This window comes from Stylophora pistillata, chromosome 13 (assembly GCF_964205215.1).
Source record: "Stylophora pistillata chromosome 13, jaStyPist1.2, whole genome shotgun sequence".
NCBI classification, from domain to species: domain Eukaryota; kingdom Metazoa; phylum Cnidaria; class Anthozoa; order Scleractinia; family Pocilloporidae; genus Stylophora; species Stylophora pistillata.
The window spans coordinates 15,626,615-15,651,614 of NC_142531.1; the positions used below are offsets into that span (position 1 = coordinate 15,626,615).

General features: G+C 38.8%; 1 protein-coding gene, 2 long non-coding RNA genes and 1 pseudogene across 3 annotated transcripts in view; 3 read left to right on the forward strand and 1 right to left on the reverse strand.

The window, feature by feature from the left end:
* LOC148717831 (uncharacterized) overlaps positions 1-496 on the forward strand; it is a 2,439-nt gene extending 1,943 nt beyond the window's left edge. Inside the window, exon 3 of the long non-coding RNA XR_015994638.1 lies at positions 1-496. This exon is cut by the window's left edge and continues 428 nt beyond it. This is a non-coding gene — a long non-coding RNA (uncharacterized LOC148717831).
* Positions 497-1,033: 537 nt separating this feature from the next.
* Positions 1,034-4,360, forward strand: LOC148717832 (uncharacterized; annotated as a pseudogene).
* Positions 4,361-11,806: 7,446 nt separating this feature from the next.
* LOC148717833 (uncharacterized) lies at positions 11,807-15,210 on the forward strand. The gene is made up of 3 exons (XR_015995002.1): positions 11,807-12,196; positions 12,451-12,505; positions 14,531-15,210. It is a non-coding gene; the product is annotated as an uncharacterized LOC148717833 (long non-coding RNA).
* An 884-nt stretch (positions 15,211-16,094) lies between these two features.
* Positions 16,095-21,668, reverse strand: LOC111327661 (uncharacterized). Its single transcript, XM_088743628.1, has 8 exons — positions 21,644-21,668; positions 21,116-21,184; positions 20,447-20,473; positions 19,847-19,880; positions 18,946-19,529; positions 18,648-18,843; positions 17,378-18,147; positions 16,095-16,897 (listed from the first exon to the last, which is right to left on the reverse strand). The coding sequence occupies exons 1-8, from the start codon at positions 21,666-21,668 to the stop codon at positions 16,218-16,220; spliced, it is 2,385 nt and encodes a 794-aa protein (XP_088599754.1). The 3' UTR covers positions 16,095-16,217.
* Between the last annotated feature and the right edge of the window lie 3,332 nt (positions 21,669-25,000).

The window sequence follows — 25,000 nt, forward strand, 5'->3', positions numbered from 1 at the left end:
AGGGTCGATATGTTTGACATTTTAATACATAATATTTTAATTTTTTATCTGAAAAGTGTCTGTAAAATAATTTAAAGTAATTCCTGTTACAAAAAAGACAGATGTACAGGTAATAAATTTTATAATTTAATATTACACCTTTTGATTTTGTTGGATTATAAGCATATTTTTGACCAGCAAATGGTTTTGTTATTGCTACTTTGAATGCAATTCTCTAAATACATGCATGTTCCTGCCTAAATAGGTTTGTGGCATGGTCCACACCATTCAAGTGCATAATTTAATCAACAAACCCCTCCTTCAAATCCTAATTAGCACTATGTATATGGTATGTAAAATCTATTTAAAAAGGCGTGATCTCTAGTTCAATTTAGTACTTACCTTGTTCACTGATGCTATTAAAAAGCTATATAAATTGTATTTAACTCACCTTAAAAAGACAATTGGTTACCTATGTTTTCTCTATTTTAATTCTATTAAAAGGCTATTAAGTTTATTTTCAGTTGTCTCAGCTTCAACTTGCTCCTATTAAAATACTATGTGAATTGGCATTTCAAACCTATGCAGATGCTATTTATATGCTATCTTTAATTTTCTACGCTAGCCTACTCAAAAGTGTGTTACATACCTTTTACCTACACTATGTAAAGGTTCCGTTTGACTGGTAAAAAAGTACGATTTTTTATCAAAATATATAGCAAAAGTCAGCAATTACACACCATTTGAATAACACCCCCTCTGTCACTTTAAACATAGAATTTTAATACCCTGTACCTACTTTTTACATAGAGCAGCCACATGGCATTTACATAGGTAAAAAGCTATATAAATTGTATTTAACTCACCTTAAAAAGACTATTGGTAACCTATGTTTACTCTATTTTAATTCTATTAAAAGGCTATTAAGTTTATTTTCAGTTGTCTAAGCCTCAACTTGCTCCTATTTAAATACTGTGTGAATTGGCATTTCAAACCTGTGTAGATGCTATTTATATGCCATCTTTAATTTTCTATGCTAGCCTGCTCAAATGTGTATTACATAGCTTTTACCTACACTATGTAAAGGTTCCATTTGACTAGTAACAAAATAGGATTTTTTATCAAAATATATAGCAAAAGTCATAGCAATTAAACACAATTTGAATAACACCCTCTCTATCACTTTAAACATAGAATTTTAATACCCTGTACCTAATTTTTACATAGAGCAGCCACATAGCATTTACATAGGCAATAAATAGTGTCTGATTCTAAAATATTTTAGAATTACATCTTCAGAAACTATTTCCTATGATAACCAAATTATCACACACACAGGATTTGCATCATAAATTTCCTTTTGCACCATCACACCTAACTATTTCCTATGATAACCAAATTATCATACACACAGGATTTGCATCATAAATTTCCTTTAGAATGATCACACCTAACTTCTAAAATTTTAGAGAATTTCCTACTATTGTTTGATTCCTTATAAAAGAAGTACAGTTAGTTAGTTTAACTCAGTAGTTCAGAGTGTCAAGACCAGCACTTACAAGCTCAGAACCTCTTGGTCACAGAAAAAGTAACTCCAGTGCATGTAACCTCAAGTTAGTGACCTATTTTACTGAGGATTTGGTATGTCACATTTGACCTATTATTGTTTGAGTTCAAGAATACTATGGTTCTTGTGTACATATCTCAATCCAATTGTTTAGTCTTTGCTTGAATCCTTATATTAGTTGATTCATGTTCAAAATGTGTCAAGATTGCATTTAGCTTTCAGAACATTGCATTTATCTGTATAGAGATCTAAAGCCGTTACGTCACGTTACCATGGGAGCAGAATTTTCTGTTCTAAACAAACGTGCTCAGAGCCAAAATGGAGTTGCTTTCAATCGCTGCACTGATATCTTTCTTCGCTGAAGAAAAAAGTCAATTGAACGAGGAGAAAATCATTACAGATCTGAACACATTGAGTCATTTTCTTACCATCAAGGTGTTTTACGCGGTGAGGTTCAAGCAAGTATGAAGAAAAAGGTCTATCGAGTCACGGTGAGTTTAGAGCCACCAATCGCATTAAGAAGCCTAAGGAATATTTTAAAATATCTTTTAAGTACCTTCTTGTTATCTACTCCCCCAATTTAGAAATATATATTTTCGATCTTGTCAATTTCCCTCATCAAAAAAGCCAGGCTGAGGCTTAAATCGTACAGATTATGATTCATATGAAATAGTGTTACTAAGACATTTATGAGTTCACCTTGTTTGAACTTTTATCTTAATTACCACTTAGATTTACCTGGATGACCACTTCAACGTAAAATCCACGGAGTGTGAATGCCCAAAGAGAAAATTCAAACGGAGTCACGCGGCTGCTCTTTTTATAAACGGGATTCACAACTTAAGCCGCACAGATATTGAATATCAGTGGAGGAAAAAGAAGTCTAATACCTCCCTGTCTTTACAGGCAGTCGAAGAACTGTTCCCTCTGCCAAAGAATTATGTGGCGATTACTCGATCTCCCAACACAGAAGATCGTCAGGCACTATATGGAAGCTTAAAGGCATATGGGAGGTTCACTGGTCTTTGCTGGCTCATGAGCCCAGAGCCTGCTCCCCAAGCCAAATTGCCTGTGCCAACAATTGAGGAAATCATCTACTCAGAGGAGTTTATCCAAACAAGAGGTGCACAGCAACAATTGGACTGTTTGGTTCGGAAAGCCAAACTCACAGAAGCAGATATCCTTTTAGTCAGTCAGGTAACTGTGGGCCAACGAGACAACCCAGCCTGGCATCTTGCAAGAAGGGGACGGCTTACAGCAAGCAATTTTGGATCCGTTCTGCATCCCAAAAGAGTGACCCCTTCACTTCTCAAACGGCTCCTTGGAGAGTATGACATATCAAGAGTTAAGGCAGTACAATGGGGGGTAAACAACAAGGCAGAAGCGATTAAGGCATTTACCAATTTAACTGCAAAAACTGTACAGGAAACTGGGTTATGGCTGGATGGCTCTGGGATTCTTGGTGCTTCCCCTGATGGAATTGTGGATGAAGACTCTGTTTTGGAGGTCAAGTGTCCCTACACGGAAAGGAATATGACAATGGAAGAGGCAGTTAATACCTCCCCCAATTTCTGCTTGAAAAAAACTGAAAGTGGTCAGTATGCTTTAAAGGAAGAACATGTCTACTGGCATCAGGTCCAAGGGGAGATACATTTTGCTCGAAGGAAGTTTTGCTATTTTGTTGTGTGGACATCTAAAGATGTAGTTGTTTTGAAAATAGCAAAGGATGAAGGCTGGAGTGGAAACATTTCTAAGCTAACTCAGTTTTATTTTGAACACCTCTTCCCAAAGGTTGAAGAGGGACGATTATATGTTTCCAGATCTATTACTGCATGTAATTATTTTTTAAGAAATAATAATTTTCAGGAATCATTAGGAGCCCTTTGGTGTTTAGTCTTCACTGATGGCATGTTTTTGTGGAATTATTTGAGATAGGGAGGCCTTTCAGATGGAGGGTATTGGGAGCTCAGGTTTACTTTTAAGTTCACTCTAGTAACTTTAGGAAATTAACACAGATCTTCAAATCCCAACAGGGCTCTCCTGGTTTACTCAAACTAACTTTAGAAACCTCTGCTTGAAATATTTGCACATATGTTACAGTTTTTGCACTTCATTGTTTTACAGTTGAGCTGTACTGCTCTGTTGTAGTGAACTGTTGTTGGGCTGAAATTATACATGCATCCATAAATTCAACAATGATAGCAGATTTACTAGGTTAGGTCATCAGCAGGATGCGCTCGATTGTTTAGAACAGAAATTTTAGCCCCATGGCAACGTGACGTCACACTTTAGGACTCTATACTTGACTTAAAGTTCATTGGTGAAATCAGATATTTCACTACAGTCTTCATTGTTTAGTCCATCAGTAATGACAGATGTTGTCCTGTCACTGAATGAGATTTTGCCAGTCTTCCTAGTTTTAAGTCGAAGGACAATATGAAATTGTGATTGAAACAAGTCTTATCTAATGTTATGTTGTTTTGAGCTATTTTATCAGTATTGACTTGTTTTCAGTCATTTCATGTATAATTCTAAGAATAGCCCACCATTCAATAGTTCTATGTTTGGTTAAAAGGATTAAGTCTTTTAAGTGTCACACAATGATTACTGTTCTGTCGTGCAATGCTTTAAAATTGTCTTGTTAGTGCCTTGCTTTTGTATGACAATCGATTGTATTGTTTTATTTCATTATTTTAAATTATTGATTTGTTATTTGTCATTTATTATTTCTTTTAGCTTGCAATCACCCTTTCTTTTTACCAGTATTATTTCTTTTGTACTTTCCTGTATAAATAAATTTTATTGTGGCTATAAGTCTGTCTCGTTGTTCAAATAACAACATCAGAACCTGCCTCGGTCACATAAACTTGAAAAGTAAGATCTGAAACTTAAATAACCCTAAATGCTTCAACAATATCATGACTTAAAGGAAAGATTTTAAGTTTCCCGAGAGTAACTTGCAATACATATATCTTATTAGATGTTTTGTTGTGTAGTATCGCTGAGTATTTTTACGAGTTGTGCCGTATTTTGACGAGCCCGTAGTCAAAATACAAATAACGAGTAAAAATACTCAGCGATACTACACAACAAAACGTCTAATAAGTTATTTATTATCCAACATGCCAAACTGTTATTTCAGTGCGGGCGAATTTCGCAAATGTTTATTTACGGGGAGTGCGTGACAGAAGTATGCGAAGCCGAACGGAATTGGCGCGTTGTTGTGCTGCTGTTTCTATTTTCTTTATTAAATGAAGAAATTTTCTGGTCGTCAAGCTGTTTTTCTTCGTTCGATTCATATAATGAACTTGGATCTATATTTGCCAGCCATTCTGACTCTTCGTCGTCGGAAATATGATTCAAATCGTCCGCCATTTGTTTTTTTTTTTTCGTAACTACGATCCAATTCTTCGCTTGCGCGATGCGAGAAAACCTGTTTAACCGGTACTACAATAGACGAGTACAAATACTGCGTGATATTTGTACTCGTCTAGGTGTAGTTGGATAATAAATCTAAATACTGAACCAAGTCACATTTGAATTTTCTTTTACCCTAAGTCTACTGAATGAAAATCCTTATCATGGTAAACCTAACTGGAAATTACCAAAATAAATCAACTGAACCTGACTTAGCTTTTTAAACCCCTTTACCCCCAAGATCTGTTAAGTAATTCTCCCTACTGTCTTTGTAACAATTCTTTTGATGTTAGTTCTGAGAATTTGCTATTGGATCAACTAAGAAACTCCAAACTGATATTTTTCTTTATTCTCATCACTTGTCTGCTTGATATTGTATTAATGGTGAGGAGAAATTCTGTCTTGGTCACTGATGGGGGTTGTATGGTGAGTCCAGGGTCTCATTATTTACCTGTCCCACAGCATCCAGCACGGATTGTTCAGAATCTCATCTGGAATCTGATGAACAACTCTTCTCTTATTGGCCCCTGTTTCTCAAATAACAAGAAATAGTGGAGATTTTAATAACAGTAAACTAAATGAATACTGGAGTCAGTGTGTGTGAAAGGTATCTTGTACATTGTGACTTGTTGATATGGTGTGATTATCTTTTTTTTAATCCCTTGACAATATTTCCTCAAGGAATGGAAAGTTTGATGTGAATATTTTCAGCAAGATTTCTGAAAGACTTCCACACAGCCCCATACCATTGCAAAACGAAGCTGTGGTCTCAAAAGCAATCTACTGCTTTCGCCACTGTTTTCTTTATCCAAGAACTGTCTGAACAATGACGTATGGGGTTGTGCGAAGATCTTATTTTCCCTCAGGGACTAGAGACTTCGGTATTTATACCGGGTCCAGGTTTAAGGATGGAGGCGATTAACTAATGTACGTCAGTGCAAGTTTACAAAAACGGCCAAAGAAAATAAAGTTAACGGTAAAAACAACAACAACAGAAAAAAACTCCGTCATCATTAATTAAGTTTAGGTACGACATGACAGTAAAACGTTTTATTGTGCACAGCTAAAGGAAAGAAGTGCGACCAAAGAAGGAAAACAAAGGACGAAACTGCGTTAAAAATCAGTTTTAGTGCGAAAATGGTTCAAGAACATCCGGTCATTCATGTTCCCTCTTAATTACGAACGCGAACGTATGCGCGTGCATAGCGAATTTCAAGTCAATATCAATTACAGTGTACCAGCAAGTTTGTCTGTCTTCTGTCCAGCATTAGACTTAGTTCCGAAAAATCTCCTTGTGTTGTTCTTGGCTGAAGCTCGAGTATAACTCGGTTTTTTCTTTAACGTGTCACCTTCTGATGCCTCGGCCATTGTGCACAGCACACCACCTCCCAGTTAGCTCAATGGATAGAGCGCTGGAGGTCGAGGGCTCGAGCCCCAGCCGGACCAACACTCAAGGTCTTAAAACAAGTGAGAAGAACATGCTACCTTTCTATTAAGAAATGGTTAGATACCCTAGTCTTCTCGAATAGGGACGAATAAATGGAGGTCACGTCTCCTGCAGGGTTAGGGGTAGGAGACGTTAATTTCCCATGCACGAGATTACTGTGTGATGGATGTCCTTCCCTGGGGTGGTTGCTGGGTGGGAATTGTCCCTGAAAAGCGCCCATGGGGAGTGGTCAATTAACATATATATGTATGTATATAACCAAAATAGCGGAATGAGATCATCATCTACTAAAAAGTACTCAATAGCAGGGCTATAGCTGTGGATAATTCTACTTCAAGATTTAGGTTACTTGAACTTTTACTGCAACTCTGAGTTTCATGCCTCTTGCGAAGCAATCGTCAGGCAACTGCCAGAAGTAACGGTTAGAATCCACCGAAATTTAAAAGACAACAATGTGTACATGCGCGCGCAATATACTGTACGCGCTATCGTAACGTTAAGTTCTTTAATAGGAATTTCCTGACATGTCTGCAACATGATGTCAGCTCATTTCTTTTGTTTAAACTTGCCATTTGCGGTTTACAAATGATAAAATATTTTTCCCACAAACACAAATTGCATCTCTTAGCTACATTGGAATACGAACTAGCTTGTTTCACCTTGCGCTACTTAATATTAAACTTAGTATCCTTATCTTTAAGACTCCATATACATTTACTAAGTTCAGTAGCATGCCTGTAACGTTCGTTTCGGAATGAACACAAGTGGTTCCTGTAACGCATTTTAAAAGCGGTGTCAGAGACCAATGTACGTTTCCTTTGCGGTTTCTGTGGTGACCTCTGCCTGGTAAATTATGCTTTTCCATGTTACAGCTTCCATACATGGGGCATATGTCAGGTTTCCTACAGTTGCAGCTTTTCCTAGCTCGATCATTAGTGCGTGCGAGTTTCCGGATTTCAGATTTGTATGACGGTTTTAATGCTCCCCATGCAGCTGTAGCTCAATTTAAGGGTGTTTCGGTTGAAAATTTTGTGAAGAGGACTAGTTTTGGTGAAATGCTTAGCAATAAGTGCAAGGAAGCATTTTCCGATTTCAGTTTCCACGTTCTTGCTATATGGTGGGTTAAACCATATAATTTTCCGCTGCCTGTTTCTTCGTGGACGTGGTGCCTGGTTTGATGCGGCTTTGAATTACAGGGTGTAGCTATACCCACTTTTTTTGAGAGCTTCTTGATAAATAGGTTTAGCGCTATCGAAGCATTCCCTGTCGGAAGATATCTCGGAGAGCCTCCTATTGATTGATTCAGGGATGTTGTGCAGAATGAATGGTGGGTGGTTGGATTTTTTATGCACGTACAGGGGGATGTTGCCTTTCTTAGTAAAATGGTAACACTTCCCACTTGAGGGGTCAAGCGTGACGTCTAGAAAATTGGTTTTGGTGATGTTAGCATCGACTGTGATTTTTAAGTCATTGTCGCGAAAGACTTTGCAAAAACCTTTCTTGATATTCTCTATTTCCTGCGGTGTTCCATTGAGGGCAGCCAAACCGTCATCCCGGTATAAACAAATATTTTGACCATACTTCTCAGTAAGAATTGATAAGAGAAAGCTGCCAACCAGCTCACACGTTTCCACTCCATCGAAGGACCCCATGGTAACATCAAAGAGGTTGCTGGCAGATTTTTTCTCCCATGGGCAATCATCGTTAAATAGCAGAGATCGTTTTGCATGCAAGATAATTTCACGCTCATGGCTGTTGATTGAGCAGTACTTAGAGGCAAAATCTAGTGCTTTGGAAAGCAACTTCTCAGTTATGGAGGGATAGAATTCACAAACGTCGAAACAGATGAATGAAAGAGAGCTCTTGTTTTCTAAACTATTAAACCATTTTAGGACACTTTTTTTCCACTTGTTTACTTTACTGCTGGTGATGATAGCGTTGTTAATTTCATCGAGGATATGCTTACTGATTTTCTAAATTTCAGGCTTAGAAGGGTTTATTAAGCGGCATGATGGATTGTCTTGAAAATTGGGCTTATGATCTTTCAACGTGATGAATGCATCTTTCTCAGCCAATTTCTCAATGCGGTTGTCTAACTTGAGTCGCTCAGCAATTCTGGCAGACTGGGAGTCTAACTTGTCAACAAGATGATCGCTTCACTTTTGGTAGGTTTTGGTAATGTTCTCTTGAAGCAATTTGTCGTATGAGGAAGGATTCATGGTATAGAAATTATTGGTGGTTTTATCGGCGGAAATGAGGAGGGTGCCCGGCTTCTTAATCTTAATCTTAATCTTGTAATCCATCGTGCCGCTTCTCTTACAAAAGTACCAAAAATCACCGAGCGGCAGATGTGGAGCTCCCTTCGGCAAATAAGAAAGACAGCTACTGGTCCTGGCGGTATTTCTTATACCGTGTAAATGGACCACGCCCAACTTCTCGCTCCGGTTATTACCATGATTTGGAATCTTTCTCTTAAGACTCACACGTCACCTCGATCTTGGGAAAAGGCAAATCCCACCCCCCCCCCCCCCCTACCAAAAATCTATACAGCAAAGGAGAAAACAGATTATCGGGGCGTAAATGTTGCTTTCGTCATTGCGAGGATTTTGAGAAGATCGTGTTAAGGGTTCATGCAAGAGTTCTAATGGAAGAACTGCTAAATGCAACTCAGTCCAGCATAAGGTTAACAAGTATGCCCCAGAATGCAAGGGAGTACGCCTATTCGCGAGATCCGCAATGGTCTTTGCTGAGTAAGGCGTTTGATTGTGTGAAACAACCTTTTGTTACAGAACTAAAACAGCTCCCGCTCAATCCTTACAGATTGGCACTTCGACCATACATGGTAACATCATTCGTGTTTACTCTGATGTATTTAATTTTCTGAGCAAGTGAATGTAAACACACTGATCGATTCTTTTTCTGGGTCCTTTTTCCTTTAGGGTAAAACAGAGAAAACATTTACTTGAGTTTCTCCAGACTAAGCACCTAATTGGTTATTATAACATTCTGGTTGCTAACTGAAATTTGTAAAAATCTCAGCGGGCTGACTTTTGTTTTTCATAGGGGCAATTTACAAACGATGCTCTAAATGATATTACATATTTTGGCGATGTTGACTTCTAATGTTATCAACAACAAAAGTTTCAGAGAAATACGAACATGGCTTTGGACCAATGTTATCGTATGAGCAATATCCCATAAAATATGAACATGGCTTTGGACCAATGTTATCGCATGAGCAATATCCCAAGGAGAATAATATATAGATTCTGGCTGTCATCTTTTAAAAGAAATTGTACCATGCACTTTTATGGATATCATCCGGATTCCAATTGCTGCACCTTCTTTCATGGGAATTTGAGCAATCTTGAATCTTCTGACGATAAACGTTTACTCTTTTATAATTCCGTCCTATAACAGGAATACCCCAGGCAGGACTAACTGTGATGGCAAAGCAAACTCAAAACGGCAGAGATCGCCAGGAACCGCATCAGACACACAAGGAGTAGGTAGGTCAGTTTCATTAATCTTACTATGAAATGTTGATACTTTGGTTAATATTTAACGTCGTAAATCGACCATATTTCGTTCCTCATACCACAGGTGGCCCAAGCTCTCTTTGAGAACCACACAAGGAACACAATTTGCATATCGATTTATAAGGATTTGTATGGGATTTTCTACATGATATCCATAGAGATAGTTAAAAGTGAAAATATTAAATAAAAATGACTTACCTTATTCCATACGTGTGTTGCTTGCTCCTGGTGTCGTTATTTTACCGATTTCACTTGATTTAAGCGGTTTTTTTAATCCTGGTTTTCTCTTCTTAAAGAAAAGACAAGGCCGAACACTTCTGTCCAGACAGCCTCCCGAACGAAGTCTTCTCTTTAAGAAGAGAAAACCAGGATTAAAAAAACCGATTAAATCAAGTGAAATCGGTAAAATAACGACACCAGGAGCAAGCAACACACGTATGGAATAAGGTAAGTCATTTTTATTTAATATTTTCATTTTCAACTATCTCTATGGATATCTTGTAGAAAATCCCATACAAATCCTCATAAATCGATATGCAGATTGTGTTCCTTGTGTGGTTCTCAAAGAGAGCTTGGGTCGCCTGTGCTCATACTATTCGTTATAACGGCTACATTTGTATGAGAGATTCCCCGATGTGCACAGCACAGGGTGCCCAAGCTCTCCCTGAGAGGATAATATCACAAACTTTACTTGAGAGGATGAAAATTATAGGGCCGCTTTGAAGGGGAGTTTAGGTTCTGCCCTGTAACTCCGAAAATAATGGAGCAAACAAACTCTAACTTTCAAATAGTGTTGTTTTTGCTATTTTTGTTCTCTGGTGACGATTTTAGACCATTTTAGCTGAGATCTCACCCTACCACTGCCTGCACTGAGAAGCTGTTCTTGTCAATGAGGTACCAGAATTTCACAACCATATTAGTTTAAGACAATCGTTCCTTTTTACCTGGGCCACTATTTTCTAAAATATTTCTACAATCTCAGAATGCGCGCGCTCTGATTCGCCTAATTAAGTGATTTTTATGCGCAGGACAGGATGCGCAATGCAATACTGAGGAATCACCTTAATAGAGGTGAAAATTTCAGTAATTAAAGGAAAATTTTACGGGACTGTGACAACCAACCAATCAGTACAGAGTGACTGCTTTATATGGTGCTCTTTAATACAGGCTCGACTGGAATCACAACTGCCATTTCACAACTTCACAAGGACATATTGAAAACTCAGACTAAAAGCGGCAATAATAATGCGATCTTGGTTTACTTATACTTATCGGTCACTCAATTGAAAGCTACTCTCACTTGAGTTTTTTTGTTCAATCTACACTGCCAATGAGAAATGAAACTTGGTTAAGCGCGGGGAAATACAAATGTTTAAGCCGTGCTTAGATTTAATCTCTTTTAGAACTAGATTGGTTGAGACGATGCTGCAAGCTTTCTAGACCAATCAACAAGCGTAGAGAGGCAAAACCAGAAGAACGCCGATTGAACGTCGACACCATATTGAACATAAATATGACTGAGTTCACAGACCACCGAACCCAAGTCAAGTCATTAAAATTATTACATCACAAAATGGATGTGAGGAGAAAAACATAAACGTTCAGTTGGATACAGAAATGATACTATGCAAAAGCAATACGTGGAAGGGTGATATGTTTTGTGTTATTTCTTCTCTGTTGTTTTGCTCTGACGACTCTCGCATTTAAAGGGAATTGGAAGTAAAATGCTGTTACTTAAACAAATTGTGACTCGGCGAAATGAAGTCCTGCATGATCAGATTAAAAAAGTGACGGGAGATGGGTGGGATTGGGTAAGCTTATGACTGGTGGGGTGAGGGGGAGTGAGACGAAGGAATGGAGAGAGATGGGTGCTGTGGCTGAGGTAGGGTTTGATTAGATGGTTTTGGTGTAGTAACACTGGTAGGGTGGGTACTATTAGTAAGATGGGGGGTGAGGTGGGTAAGTTGTGATGAGGTGGCTTGAGCGAGAAAAGATGTATAAGATGAAATGAGGTTCGGTTCGGTGAGGAAAGATTGAATGAGCTGAGATGGGTGGAAGAAGCTCGACCAGATGTCTAGTGTCCTGTTGTTTTGCTTCGACCATTCTACATCTAATAGACAACGTTCAAACACACGCAGACAGTTCACCGCTCGCCGCACTCAGATAGTGAGATCGCGTCATTGGTTTCCAACGCCTTTCGATTACCAGCCTGTGTTCAGGAGCATTGGGGAATGGACCGAAAAAATGGTAAATTTCTTATCTGTCGGTTTAATGGGAGTTAACCGTTTTATGAGCACTAAGTGATGAGCATAGAGGTGTGCTTCACCGTTTTGTGTGCGCTTAAGCCTACCGCTAAGCACCAGCTCCACAGGCTAAGAAAACGGCAGAAGTTAAGCCTTTCAGAGCTTGAGATCGCATTACATATTAACCGATAGCCGAGTATAAACGACTTAAAAAGACCTTACAGTATAATCTTCTTTTTTCTTCCACCCGCCGATCAGGTGAAATCAGGTGTACCCTTCCTGGAGCGTGCGCAAATATGACAAGAGAAAGAAGGTATAATCGCAGGCCATCACCGTCATACTCTAAGACAACTAGTTAAGTAAGAGAAATATGTTCCCTTGTCAACCACACCCACTAAGTAGATAAAAACAAGTGTGCAAGAAAACATCAAAAGAGATCCGCTTTCAGCAACCGTTGTAAAACCCTCGGTACCGGTAGACAGATAATGTATTTTTCAGCCTTAATTTAATCCCGTCAGCCCGCTTAACAACAAATAAAACTTAGAAATATGCCGAGAAGAAAATATATTAAGTAGTCATTTCAAAAACTACGGAATCAGCGAGTGAGTCATTCAAATAGCAAAGGCTGCATTAGTGGATGCCATCCCCTACTGTAAAAACAAAGAAGAACTACAATAGCACACGACTTAAAAGGCATTTATGAAGTAAATAAGTATATCTTCATACTCAAAAATGAAATCTCGAGCAACTATTCTTCACCAGACTCCAATCAGCCGATACCTCATAAATGTTAAAGTGCTACTGAAACGTAATTTTCCTATCCAAGATTTTTGCAATATAATAGAGTTTGAACGTTATTTGCAAACGCTGTGTACTTTTTTTGGGCCAACGCATAGCGGAAAGTACATTTTTAACAATTCGAAGTTGAGCGGCTGAGATAAAAATTGGCGGCCATCTTGGCGCTTCCAAAACAGCCCTGTGACGTCACTGGTTGTGTACTTCTGTGAAAGAAGGGTAAAAGCATGGAGTGTGGCTTGCATGTTGGAAAGCCGAAAAAGAGGATTTCGGGCAAAATGCCATCTTCGTCTTCTTCATCGGCGGCCATATCGGCATCTTGGCTATCTGCGAGAGGTTCGCCTGGATAGGGAGCAAAATTCCCGACTGATACCGACAACGAATCTCTACCTGTCTATTTAGTTAATCGGCAACTGACGAGATCCACAAGATTAGGATCGAAACCGCGGTCTTGCCTGACCATCTACAGAAAATGTCGAAAGACACTATAACGGCAGATGGGCTACTAAACGCCCCGGACCAAAGCAATGCCATTCAGAGAATGAAGAAAACATGAAAGCCTCATACGACACCGCCACTGAAGATGATCTACTCGGCAAGTCTGAGGATAACGAACAAATCCCTCTGTACAAAATGCCTAGCAGAACATGCCCAGAATCCCTACAATATAGGGCGAGGGCCAAAATAAGAGCAGACGAGGATTTCAAAAATGAGATAAAGCAAATCCTTAACAACGCGGAGCAAGAAACAGTAATGGCGATCATGTGCTTCTATGAACGTGAAATCGGTCGTTTTAATACCGAAATAAAGAAAAGAAAACGAGCCAAAACGGCTGGAAGCAATCAAGAAAACTTAACGATCGAGACAATAAAAAAAAAATAGCTGTACATCTACAAAGGCGAACGATTCGAAAAAGACGCAATCCCTGATGTGCGTACTCAGTGCCACACAAAAAGCAATTCTCATGAAAAACTGGCATTTAATAGAAACACAATCACTACTGGGCGAACTATACAAAAATCCGCCGCTCGTATCTTACAAAAGAGGGCGGTCGCTCAAAGACATACTCGTGAGGGCTAAACTATGAATAGGCTACTCTAAACACACGCTGGGGAGTCGTGTAGGCCTGTCAACCCCATTTTACACCACCATCTTCCTCTTCGCTACTGGAGACAACTTCGCTTCGTTCAGAAGAAGATTCACTTGACAAAACTTCAATATCTGCCATCTCCTTCGCCCACAAATACAAACAAACAGTGAGTGAAATAAACCATGTTATCGGAGTGAACACAACCAGTGACGTCATCAATCCATTTCGCTCGGTACCAGAGCCCGGACATGGTTTTGTGTAAAATTTTTGATTTGAACGGTTTAAAAAGATATCTTTCGCCTCATTTTGGCCAAAGCAAATTATCTCATGATGATCACCATATTCAAAACTACAGGTTAGAGCAAAAATTTCAGATACGAAAATTTCGTTTCAGTAGCACTTTAAAGTAAGACTGGACGCGAGTTAATTTTATTTAATTTTTTAATTTATTAGCTTCAGCGACAGGCAGGGACTCTGCGACAGCTTGCGCCAATTACTGCGGGCCCAGTAAACAGGCCAGACCACGTCACAGTAACCTCATGAGTGGGTTCTTTAACATCCCCTGCCTAACCAAATGAACTAATTAACAGATGCAGGAGACGGGACCTAAAGTTTATTCGTCCTTATCAGAGAAGACTAGAATGTCTATTCATTTCTTGATGTTAGAAAGGTAGCACATTCTCCTCAGTTATTTTAAGACCTTGAGTGTTGGTCCGGCCGGGGCTCGAACCCTCGACCTCCCGCACATCAGTCCGGCGCTCTAACCGTTAGCAGGACGGGGAAAACTAATGATAGAGTTACATCTCTATTTTACAGCTTCCCTTCAATTTCTGCCAATAATTGATTGATTTCGCTATTTTCGAACCATGATTCATTTTAATTTGTTCTGCTAACCTATATTCTACGATATTTAAATAGAAAATTTTCTTACGACAATGCTTTCCACAAGAGGAATCTTAAAATAAACTAATCGATAAATATCTATCGTATAATACAAATTCTCTAACGCACGTGACTAAGATGTGCTCATATGTTAGAAATAAAATCAATCAGAGAGAAAACACAAATTTTTTTGTTAATCTAATTTTTAGCGGCATTTTAAACTCAACCTGTATAATCTATATAATTTGGATATATCAACAAAGTTGAAATGGTAAATTGGCCACCGTAACGATTACAAAAGCTGACGTTTCGAGCGTTAGTCCTTCGTCGGAGCGAAGGGCTAACGCTCGAAACGTCAGCTTTTTTAATCGTTACGGTGGCCAATTTACCATTTCAACTTTTTTGATATATCCAAATTATTTCGTTACTCCCACCGACGCAGCCCCAAACAGTTTCTTTCGAAACTATCAGCCTTTATTCATCTGTACAATCTATGACAAACTTTGGGGAAAAGTTTGTCATAGATTTCGGCGCTCTAACCGTCAGCAGGACGGGGAAAACTAATGATGGAGTTACATCTCTATTTTAGTGTACGTTTAAATTGAGAATTCACCTCAAATTTTACCGCTTTCCTTCAATTTCTTCCAATAATTGGTTGATTTCGCTATTTTTGAACCATGACTCATTTTAATTTGGATATACCAACAAAGTTGAAATGGTAAATTGGCCACCGTAACGATTACAAAACCTGACGTTTCGAGCGTTAGCCCTTCGTCGGAGCGAATAGAGGAATTGTGGGTTGTATGTGCTTTTAAAGGCAGAAAATGGAGCTACGTTATTAGTGGGAACATGGCAACGAGAAAAACACGAATAAATTAGTGGAATGAAAAGCGTTCGTTGATCCATGTGGGATCTTTATAAACTATCTTTAGAAACTATCAGCCTTTATTCATTTTAATTTGTTCTGCTAACCTATATTCTTCGATACTTAAATAGAAAATCTTCTTACGACAATGCTTGCCACAAGAGGAATCTTAAAATAAACTAAGCGATAAATATCTTTCGTATAATACAAATTCTCTAGTGTACATGACTAAGATGTGCTCATATGTAATAAATAAAATCAATCAGAGAGAAAACACAAAAATTTTTTTTAATCTTTTTTTTTTGCGGCATTTTAAACTCAACTTAGCCATATAATCTATGACAAACTTTAGGGAAAAGAACTCAAATGTTCCGAATAACAGCATGTTAACTGTTACGAAACCGCAATAGTTCCTAAACTGCGAAAGGTACCCGATTCCCCGTTTTTAACTTGTATGCTTGCTTTGAGATTAAGGTCGGTGTCTACCTTCACAATATACTTGGACACAGCTGTTAGAAAATGACAGGTTTTGGGAGGTAACTCAAGGGAAATGGGCAAAGTATTGGTGAAAACCCTTTGATCCGTTGAGCCTGTCATAGTAAATTCATATGTTGCATTTGAGCAAACATTAGCTACTTCCAATGCAAAAGAAAACGATCCGTGATCTCGTCTCAAAAACAACAAACAGTTGGAGTCCAGGTTCTTTACAGCTGTCTTCGAATCAAACATTCTGCTTGGAACACCGTTCTCAAACAACAGTCCTTTCTTAGTGACGTCAGAGGTTTGAGTTTTGGCACATGCGCAGAGCTTGATATCGACTGACTTTTCTGCACAATGTGCAAACTTGCTGTAGGTCGATACTCTAATGGAATTTAGAAAAAACACTCCGTCTTTCGGTTGAGCGAACTGTTTGACCGAGACTCTAAACACTTCATCCTCATTGTATCCAGTAGGAGGGAACACGTGAATGTCCATACTCGTTACGATAAATTCTCCTCGGTTTCGTTTGATCCCTTTTGAAAACGATTTGCCAACTAAGCGTTCGCAATTTCCATAGCCAGTTGAGTTGGCACCTGAAAAGAGAGGAAAAACGTATACTTGAGTTTATGTCTCCGTGGGCAAAGATTACGCACTCAAACTTGTCGATCTGCCCAAAAGGGAACTGCAACAATTGAAACAGAGCATGAAAGAAAGCAGGGGATATTTATACTAGAACTGGAAATTTGATGCAAACGTGGCGCCAGTGCCAGTGTCATGAGACAAAAGCTATGTAAAAATACAGGTCAAAATATTGTATTTTGAAGGGAGTTATCTGGTGTCCCTGTGGGACCCCAAATATCGCAAATGAGCGACTACTTTTGGTTATAATTCCTACTTGGGTAATAGTAGCCATTACAGTTCTCATTAATTGGGTAAATGTTTCATGAACTGATTTCTTTATCCGTGCTGACGCAGAATATACAGTTTAAGTCCAATCAGTTATTAAAGCACTTAGTATCACTCCTTCCTCAGTTTCACCTGGTTTTCTCATGGATATTCTCTTTATATATTACCTTCTCTATGTTGCCTTTGTATAGCATTATTTATGTATCCAACTGCAAATTCTGCCAGCCACTTGTAGTCATCAGCATTTTCTTTTATCTCAGTTTCTTTATCAAAACCTTCACATTTACATCTGGTCAAGGGAAGCAATTCTAGGTCTGCGCATGTGCGGTTTGCTGGAATCTCTGAAAATATTCCTGTTACTGAATGATCCACAGAGTCCATTTTTTCAGGATCATACAAACTCATTAATGCTCTGTGTACATCTTGAAGCACGAAAAGGCGCTTTTGGTTGGTTACTAGCGCCTTCATCCTTTGTGGACCAAGTTTTTCCGTTACACCATCAGGAACAATCATAAAAAATACTGGATCGTACAGCTCTCTGCCTCCCTCCTCGGTGTTACGAAACGGAGTCCTTGTGTGACCGTGGTCAGATAATATCAAAGTTAGAGTATCAGGGAAGGAAGCCATATCTATGAAGAATTTTGCCATGTTGGCGTCCATGTTAATCATCCGTTTGCCATTAGTCTCGTGTCCGGTATTAAAATGCATGTAAGACAACAAAGGTTTGGCTTTCTCGTCGCTTCTCAGAGCAGTGTACACCTTTGCTATATAGTCCATGAAATACCAACTATAAAACTTGCCATTTAAGCAGATTTTCTGGGGATAATCGTAATGATTGGTCCTGCGAAGCATTTTTTCTAACGCCGTGCATGAAAAATGTGTAATACCCTGATAGTCAACTTGCTTCTTAGCCACCTTGTCTTGAAATTGCTTCCACCTGTAATGAAATAATTATGTTGTTAAATGGTAAGGATAATTCAAATAACCACTGCAGTACTTAACCACTGTACTGTGTATTTTCGGACGCCGTGCATGACAGAGTGTTTTTAGTTTATTTTTAAAGAGGGAATGAAGGCACTCTTGGGGCAATGTTACTTTCCATGATTAGTGGTCAAATAGTTCATATGGCCATTGAACTGTGCTTCTTGACTGAATAGTGGCCCGACCCCCAAAGATTTGTGGTAATTTTACAAACTCAAAGGGACATCCACCCTGGTAACAATATTCAAAGAACCTTAACTTGCCTGGTATCAGTCAACCTCTCGAAGTACATATTTTCTTTTATGCCAAATTTGAATATCTTAAAACTGCAATTAAGATTTAGTTACATTAGAAAAACCTTTGTGTTCTGCAGAAACAGACGAATAAAATACCCTTAAAACCTACACAACACTTTCATCGAACAAAGCATCATTTCAGCATGGACCCGGTAATTACCTCTCTCTGAACTCAGAACTCAACTGAGGCACTGCTCTTTTTTCAATGTCTGTTAAAACACTCCCCCACTCATCGTACCAACAAAGATCCTCTTGGAAGAACGTCTGGTAGCCCCATTTCTTGAAGGTCCCATACAACACCTCCACACCAAGGGAAGCTTTAGTGTTTTTTGTTGAGGCAGTAACTTTGTTGTCGTCTGAAAACGTTACAAAAGTGTTTTCATTAATCAAACATAAAGAAGTCACCAAGATGGGATAACTTACACCATTCGGTTTTTAATGGAGTTAATTCTACTCACCTTCAAGGACGCCACAGAAGAACGGCCTTATGTTTTCAAATGTCTGTTGTCCTGTGCTCTGAACAAGTTCAAAGTCTAAGGTGGTAGCCTGAATCTTAGGATCATGCGAAATATTCTGCAGAGCCTCTACAGCCCTTGGAAGAATTCGGTAAAAATGCGGCCTGGAGATAGAGTCTAACAGAATCACATTTAAATTGATTCTAGTTCTTTTTTTACCAAAGTCGACTTTCTTTAAAACCGGAGGAAAGCTGAGCACTTGGAAAATGCCTCCACATCTTAGGAAAAGAAAACTAAATCCTTTTTCCAAATTGGTTGTGACGGCTTTCTGAACTGTTAAATCAATTTGTTCTTTTGACAATAGTCTCCAGTCCGTCACGGCTTTTCCCATTTCTGGATCAACAGAAGCTATTTCAATCGCGGATAAGCCACAGATCTTAGGGTCACATGACAACGTCTGGTCCCCAGAATCTGTTTTTCCAAACGCACAGATGTCTGGGTAATGAGTGTCATCACATTTCCTATTCTCAATACGTCCCAACGGTCCATAGTGGTCAGTGATTTGCTTCCTACCATCTTGATCTGGTCTAAAAAAAGGGCAGGTATATGATCAGAAGTATACAACCTATAACCTTCTGATATAATTCATACACTTTAACTGCATTACTTAGCATTGCTGTTCGTATCTGCCGATGAGGTTTGGTTTTGAATCAACATCGTAGACCATTTGAGCAGAGAAGATATATTTACAACCATCTTACGTATGATGCAAATTTGTTTTGAGCCCAGATCCTTGCAAGAACAACCAAGCGGCACGTGCACCGATCTTTATACAATAAAATTAAGTGGTTGGTGACTGAATACAAAGTCAAGTCTGCAGAGTATCAGTTATGCCTCTTCTTACCTGTGAGGCTTGCACTTGATTTCAGTTTGGTTACCTAAGTAAGGAAGTCAAGTGACACTTTAAAATCAGAACAAGACGTTTATTGGGGATGGCTTAAAGATCGCGTGGCGAAACAGTAGTTAACGAACAGAAGAACAACAGCTTGGCACGTACATTTCCTGAAATACCCTCATCCCGTCAGCAAATTACCCCATTTCGAAGGCAGCTACATGACTTTCCTATATTTCTATTAAGTTTATCGCATCTTTTTAATTGTCTATATATTTATCTCATCTTTTTATAAAGCGTGCTGGGATCATGCCGCTATGCTCAAGGAGAAGTTATTTTTATCATTGTTGTTATGTTAAACTGATAGGAGAAGTCTAGTACCGCTTAAGGAGGTCACTGAGCACATGAAGCTTCTTGCGAATTTCGATTGAGAATTGGAATTCACTATCGAGCGCCTTTTTGACGAATAATTAAAACTGCAGCGCTCGTTTCTGAAGGATTGTAGAGTAAATCACGGCCGTTCTTACCTGATACACGGGTGGTTCCAAAGATCTCTTTTGGAGTTATGCTCATGTTTGAAATCCTTGGCTCCCAAAGCACAATCTCACATACCGTCAGAACTAACGTAATACAGACGAGCTAAATGAAAAATAGAAATAATAAATAATGGTAATTAAACTTCATGTCGTGAAATTAGGTCTGAAGTGATTTTAAAATCGAACAGTGGCACAGCGCTTGTTTGAATTGAAATCACAAGTCTGATTTCAGACGACAATTGCACGACACGAAGTTTAATGCCCATTTCCGAATTACCTTTAGCCTCGTTTTCAAAGCGAGTCCTGGTGCTCATCCTTTCATATTATAATAAGGTTTCATTCACATGCAAATTAAATTAACTTTCACAAATATGGCTAAGCACCAGGCCCCCATTTGAAAAAGGCCAGAGGTAATTCGGAAATCGAAAAATTCAGTCCCTCAAATACAGCGGACTTTTTAGTCTGTACAAATATTTTCTTAATCCAGAGCAAAAATGGTGCAATTTGTTTATGAAACTCATTAGTGAGAGCCAATCAGATTACAAGGATCACAAGTGATTCAAAAATGGAATGTAATTAAGATTGAATAAAAGGCTCTGAAGTGATAAGCTATTATGAGAATTTATAATCCACTGAACGTCCTCCTCAATACTTTATGAAGAGGGGTCTTGTAACCGTAGTCCTGATCTAAAAAAGCCTATTACCAACGTGAATTAAAATAGAAAAAAAAAAAAAATTCACTTACCGAACACGCCGCAGATCTTAATAAACGAATTGGAACCAGATTGGGAAAGACTGTACTGATAGATGTAAACTGAGAGTAAGATTGAAACAAAATCAGAAAGATTTAGTGCAGAGATACAATATTCAGTATTTTCTAATGGACCATAATGCACGTTTTTCTTTTTTTTTTTTTTCAGAGCGGACACAACTTGTTCTTGAAGAAATAACCTCTATTGTTATTGCGCTTCTGATTAACTGAAAACGAGTGAGTTTGTATAGGTAGGCAATAACATGTTTTCGAGTGTAATTTGATGTCAATTAGCAGGATTAAATTTTCCAATGACAACGAAATTGTAAGGGCCCGTAAGGAATCTTGATAAACTGGGGATCTGCAGACTGCAGAACCCCCCCCCCCCCCTGGTCAAATTGCACTTGACATATACGTTATTGACAGAGCGTGAGGTCCAGATGGCTAGATATTGGCCGAGTTCGTTTTCTGCTAATTTGCTGATCGATAAGAAGTGAAAAACGTGTGAATTTCTGCGTTTACGTGATCCGCGTGGTCGAATCACCATGCTTGAATTGTAGTTTACTGGAAAGTGCGACGAGAAAATTGCGAGACTTTGGGTTGAAAATTTTGAAAATTGTATGATTCAAACTGAAGTCTTGTATTTAACATTTGAATATTCTTTCCAGCCTTTGGGACACTTGAAGATAACTTTGCCGTTGTTAAAAAAGCTCACTTGAACTCAGAAGATCACTTTTTTTTTCCGGCCTAATTCACATCGCGTTTGGAAATGTACTACTTTCCGTCAAGGAGGAGGGCCTGGGCTGTTGAGGTGGCTCATCCTTAATCAGTGAGTAGTCTACTGAATTTGAGCCCTAATCATTACCGACTGAACAAAAGAGTAAATGTATTTTTGCCTCGGGTGTAACGAAAACTCAGATCCCAGAAACACTAAGAAGATCTCATGGAGGGCGACCCTGTTGCTTGATTTTTTGAGATTTTGACGGTTGACGAAAATATTTTAAGACCTTAGTTGACGCTTGATGGAGGAATTTTTAATGCCTCTAGCAGTTGAAAGTTGTATGGAAATATTTTCCCTGTCAAGTTTAATCAACATTGATTTTTTTCATTTATATTACGAATACACTACGGAGTATTCATAGAACATGAAGTGCGTTCGTGGGGACGAAATTTGGGTTCTGCAATACTTAGACTGTTGAAAATGGCAAGAAGATGATGGATTTACGAGAGGAAGGCACTTTGAAATGAGCCATAACAGTCGTCTGAGGAGAAATGGAAAATAGTGTGTATGACAAACATTTGACTCTAGAGTCTGGCGTGGTTATACGTGTCTGCTATTTATGTCAAAAGGGCCCAAGCCTCAACTGCAGTCAGTTAGAGATAGGTACCCAAAAACTGCTTGAACAAATCGACACCCGAGTGTAACCTATGCATAAGGTCTGGGGCAAACACAATGCGCAGTAAATTTTTAGAAATCGTCCTTTTCCAAAAATAAGCTCCAGCGAAAGAGGACAATTCAAACAACTTATTTTTAACGAAAAAGGCGATGGATACAAGTAAGAATTTTACTCAGAAATTGATGAAAATCGCTAAATCACAAACAAGCACGTGGATCGAATTCAAAGTATTCAGGTCAGTGTGTGACGAGATCTTATGTTACATGGAATTGATCATTAAGAAGGAAGATAGTAGTGACCCAAAAATATTTTGGTATAAAAGGTTTCCAAAACAGTTTTTGATTTTCTGCTAGAAGCGAAAAACGTACAATTTCGTACAGGTACGAATTTCTCAAAAAGGTCACCCTTGAAATCACAGGACATCCAAGATTATGAACAGCGGTCTCCTTCATCGAACGCGAATTATGTTTTCAGAGGAAGTTCTAAGACCTCTAACAATAATTTTGTATTAGGTTCAGGCAAACGTCATGGCATCCATGTTTGTGGACGTAAACAATGGATATCTCATTTATGGTGGACGTAAACAATGGATATCTCATTTATGTAGTCATCACTCCGATTTCCACCACAAATCAGAGTCAATGTGCCAGTTTTTTTGATAAACGTTGTTACCCTGTTTCTGTCGTTCAAGCGGGTTACCACCGCGCCCAACTTATTGATCGACATTCAGCACTACAAACGCCACATAAGGAAGATTCCGACCGCATTCCATTCACTCTCACGTTTCACCCTCACATCCACTCAGTTAAATCCATCATTCTTAATAACTTTAAATTACTTCAAAACGATCCAGAGACAAGCACTATCTTTTCGCAGCCTCCGCTCATTTCATTCAAACGCGACAAAAACATAGGCAATTTTTTGGTCAGAAGTTCTTTTCAGACTAATGACCAACCAGGCACTTTTAAATGCGCTCGTGCACGATGCAAAGCGTGTCCTTTCATTCACAACATTGAAAAAATATCGGGACCTAAACGATCCATTAAGATCACCGATAACTTCGCGTGCACCTCCGCCAATGTAATCTATTGCATAACTTGCACTTATTGCAAAAAGATATACATCGGCGAAACAGGCAGAAGACTAGGTGACCGATTCCGAGAACACCTTCGAGACGTAGAAAGGAATGACAAGGACACATCGAAACCAGTCGCTAGACATTTTAATTTACCTAATCATTCTAAGCAACATATGGCAATCTGCGGTCTTTCCTTTCACTTAGGTAGCACGGAAAGCCGTAAAAATCTTGAACAAAAGCTCATCTTTCAAACCGGCAGTCTAAATCCCACAGGGATCAACGAACGCTTTTCATTCCACTAATTTATTCTTGTTTTTCTCGTTGCCATGTTCCCACCAATAACGTAGCTCCATTTTCTGCCTTTAAAAGCACACACAACCCACAATTCCTCTATTCGCTCCGACGAAGGGCTAACGCTCGAAATGTCAGCTTTTTTAATCGTTACGGTGGCCAATCTACCATTTCAACTTTGTTGATATATCCAAATTATTTCGTTACTCCCACCGACGCAGCCCCAAACAGTTTCTTTCGAAACTATCAGCCTTTCTTGATTTAGATATCTCATTAGGTTCTTTTGTTCGTCCACCAGCATTTGTTCCTTTCTCCTTTGTTACCTGTATCTCTAGAGATCGGTTGCAAACCACCTATAAATGAAGTTATGAACCTAATGACTCTCTGGAGAGTCTCTTGTGGTTCAGTTGTAAGGCGTCGGAGCACCGAATCCGAATGTTTTTCATAAGTTCGATTCCTGTTGGAAACTCAGAATTTTCTCTTTGACCCACACTCAGTAAAAGGCGAAAACTATCTTTCTTTGGCATTAATCAGAGCTTTGAGGACCTGATTTTCTAGTCCTGAGCATAGCATGTCAGCGTGCGAACAAAAATAGAACCACAATAGACCACTCTCATAAATGGCTGCCGGATTAATATTCTTTTCTTTAAATTTAAATTAGCCCCTCTGGCCTCGTTCTTCAGTACAAAATTCAAAAGAAGACATTATCTCAAGCGCGGCCAGAAGGGCTATTTTAAATTTAAACAAAAGAATATTACGGTAATCCGCAGCCATTTATGAAAGTGGTCTATGGAGTTTACCGAACGTGGACCAAGGCGCTTGTTTCGGAGATGTTCGCCTATGAAATGACTAAGTAGAAGAAATAAAACAGCTATGTTAACTATAATTACACTGTAATTTAAACATATGATCCCAGAAATAAAATCTTGAAGATATACACTAAATAGTGACTTAGCGAATTCTCTGGAGAGTCTCTGATGGGTCTGTGGGAAGACGTCGGTGAGAGCGCAGAATTTGAAGGTCTTTTATACATTTTACTCCTCTCGGAGACTCAAATATTTTCTCTTTGACCGACGCTCGGTAAAAGACGAAAAAGTATCTTTCTTCAAAGTT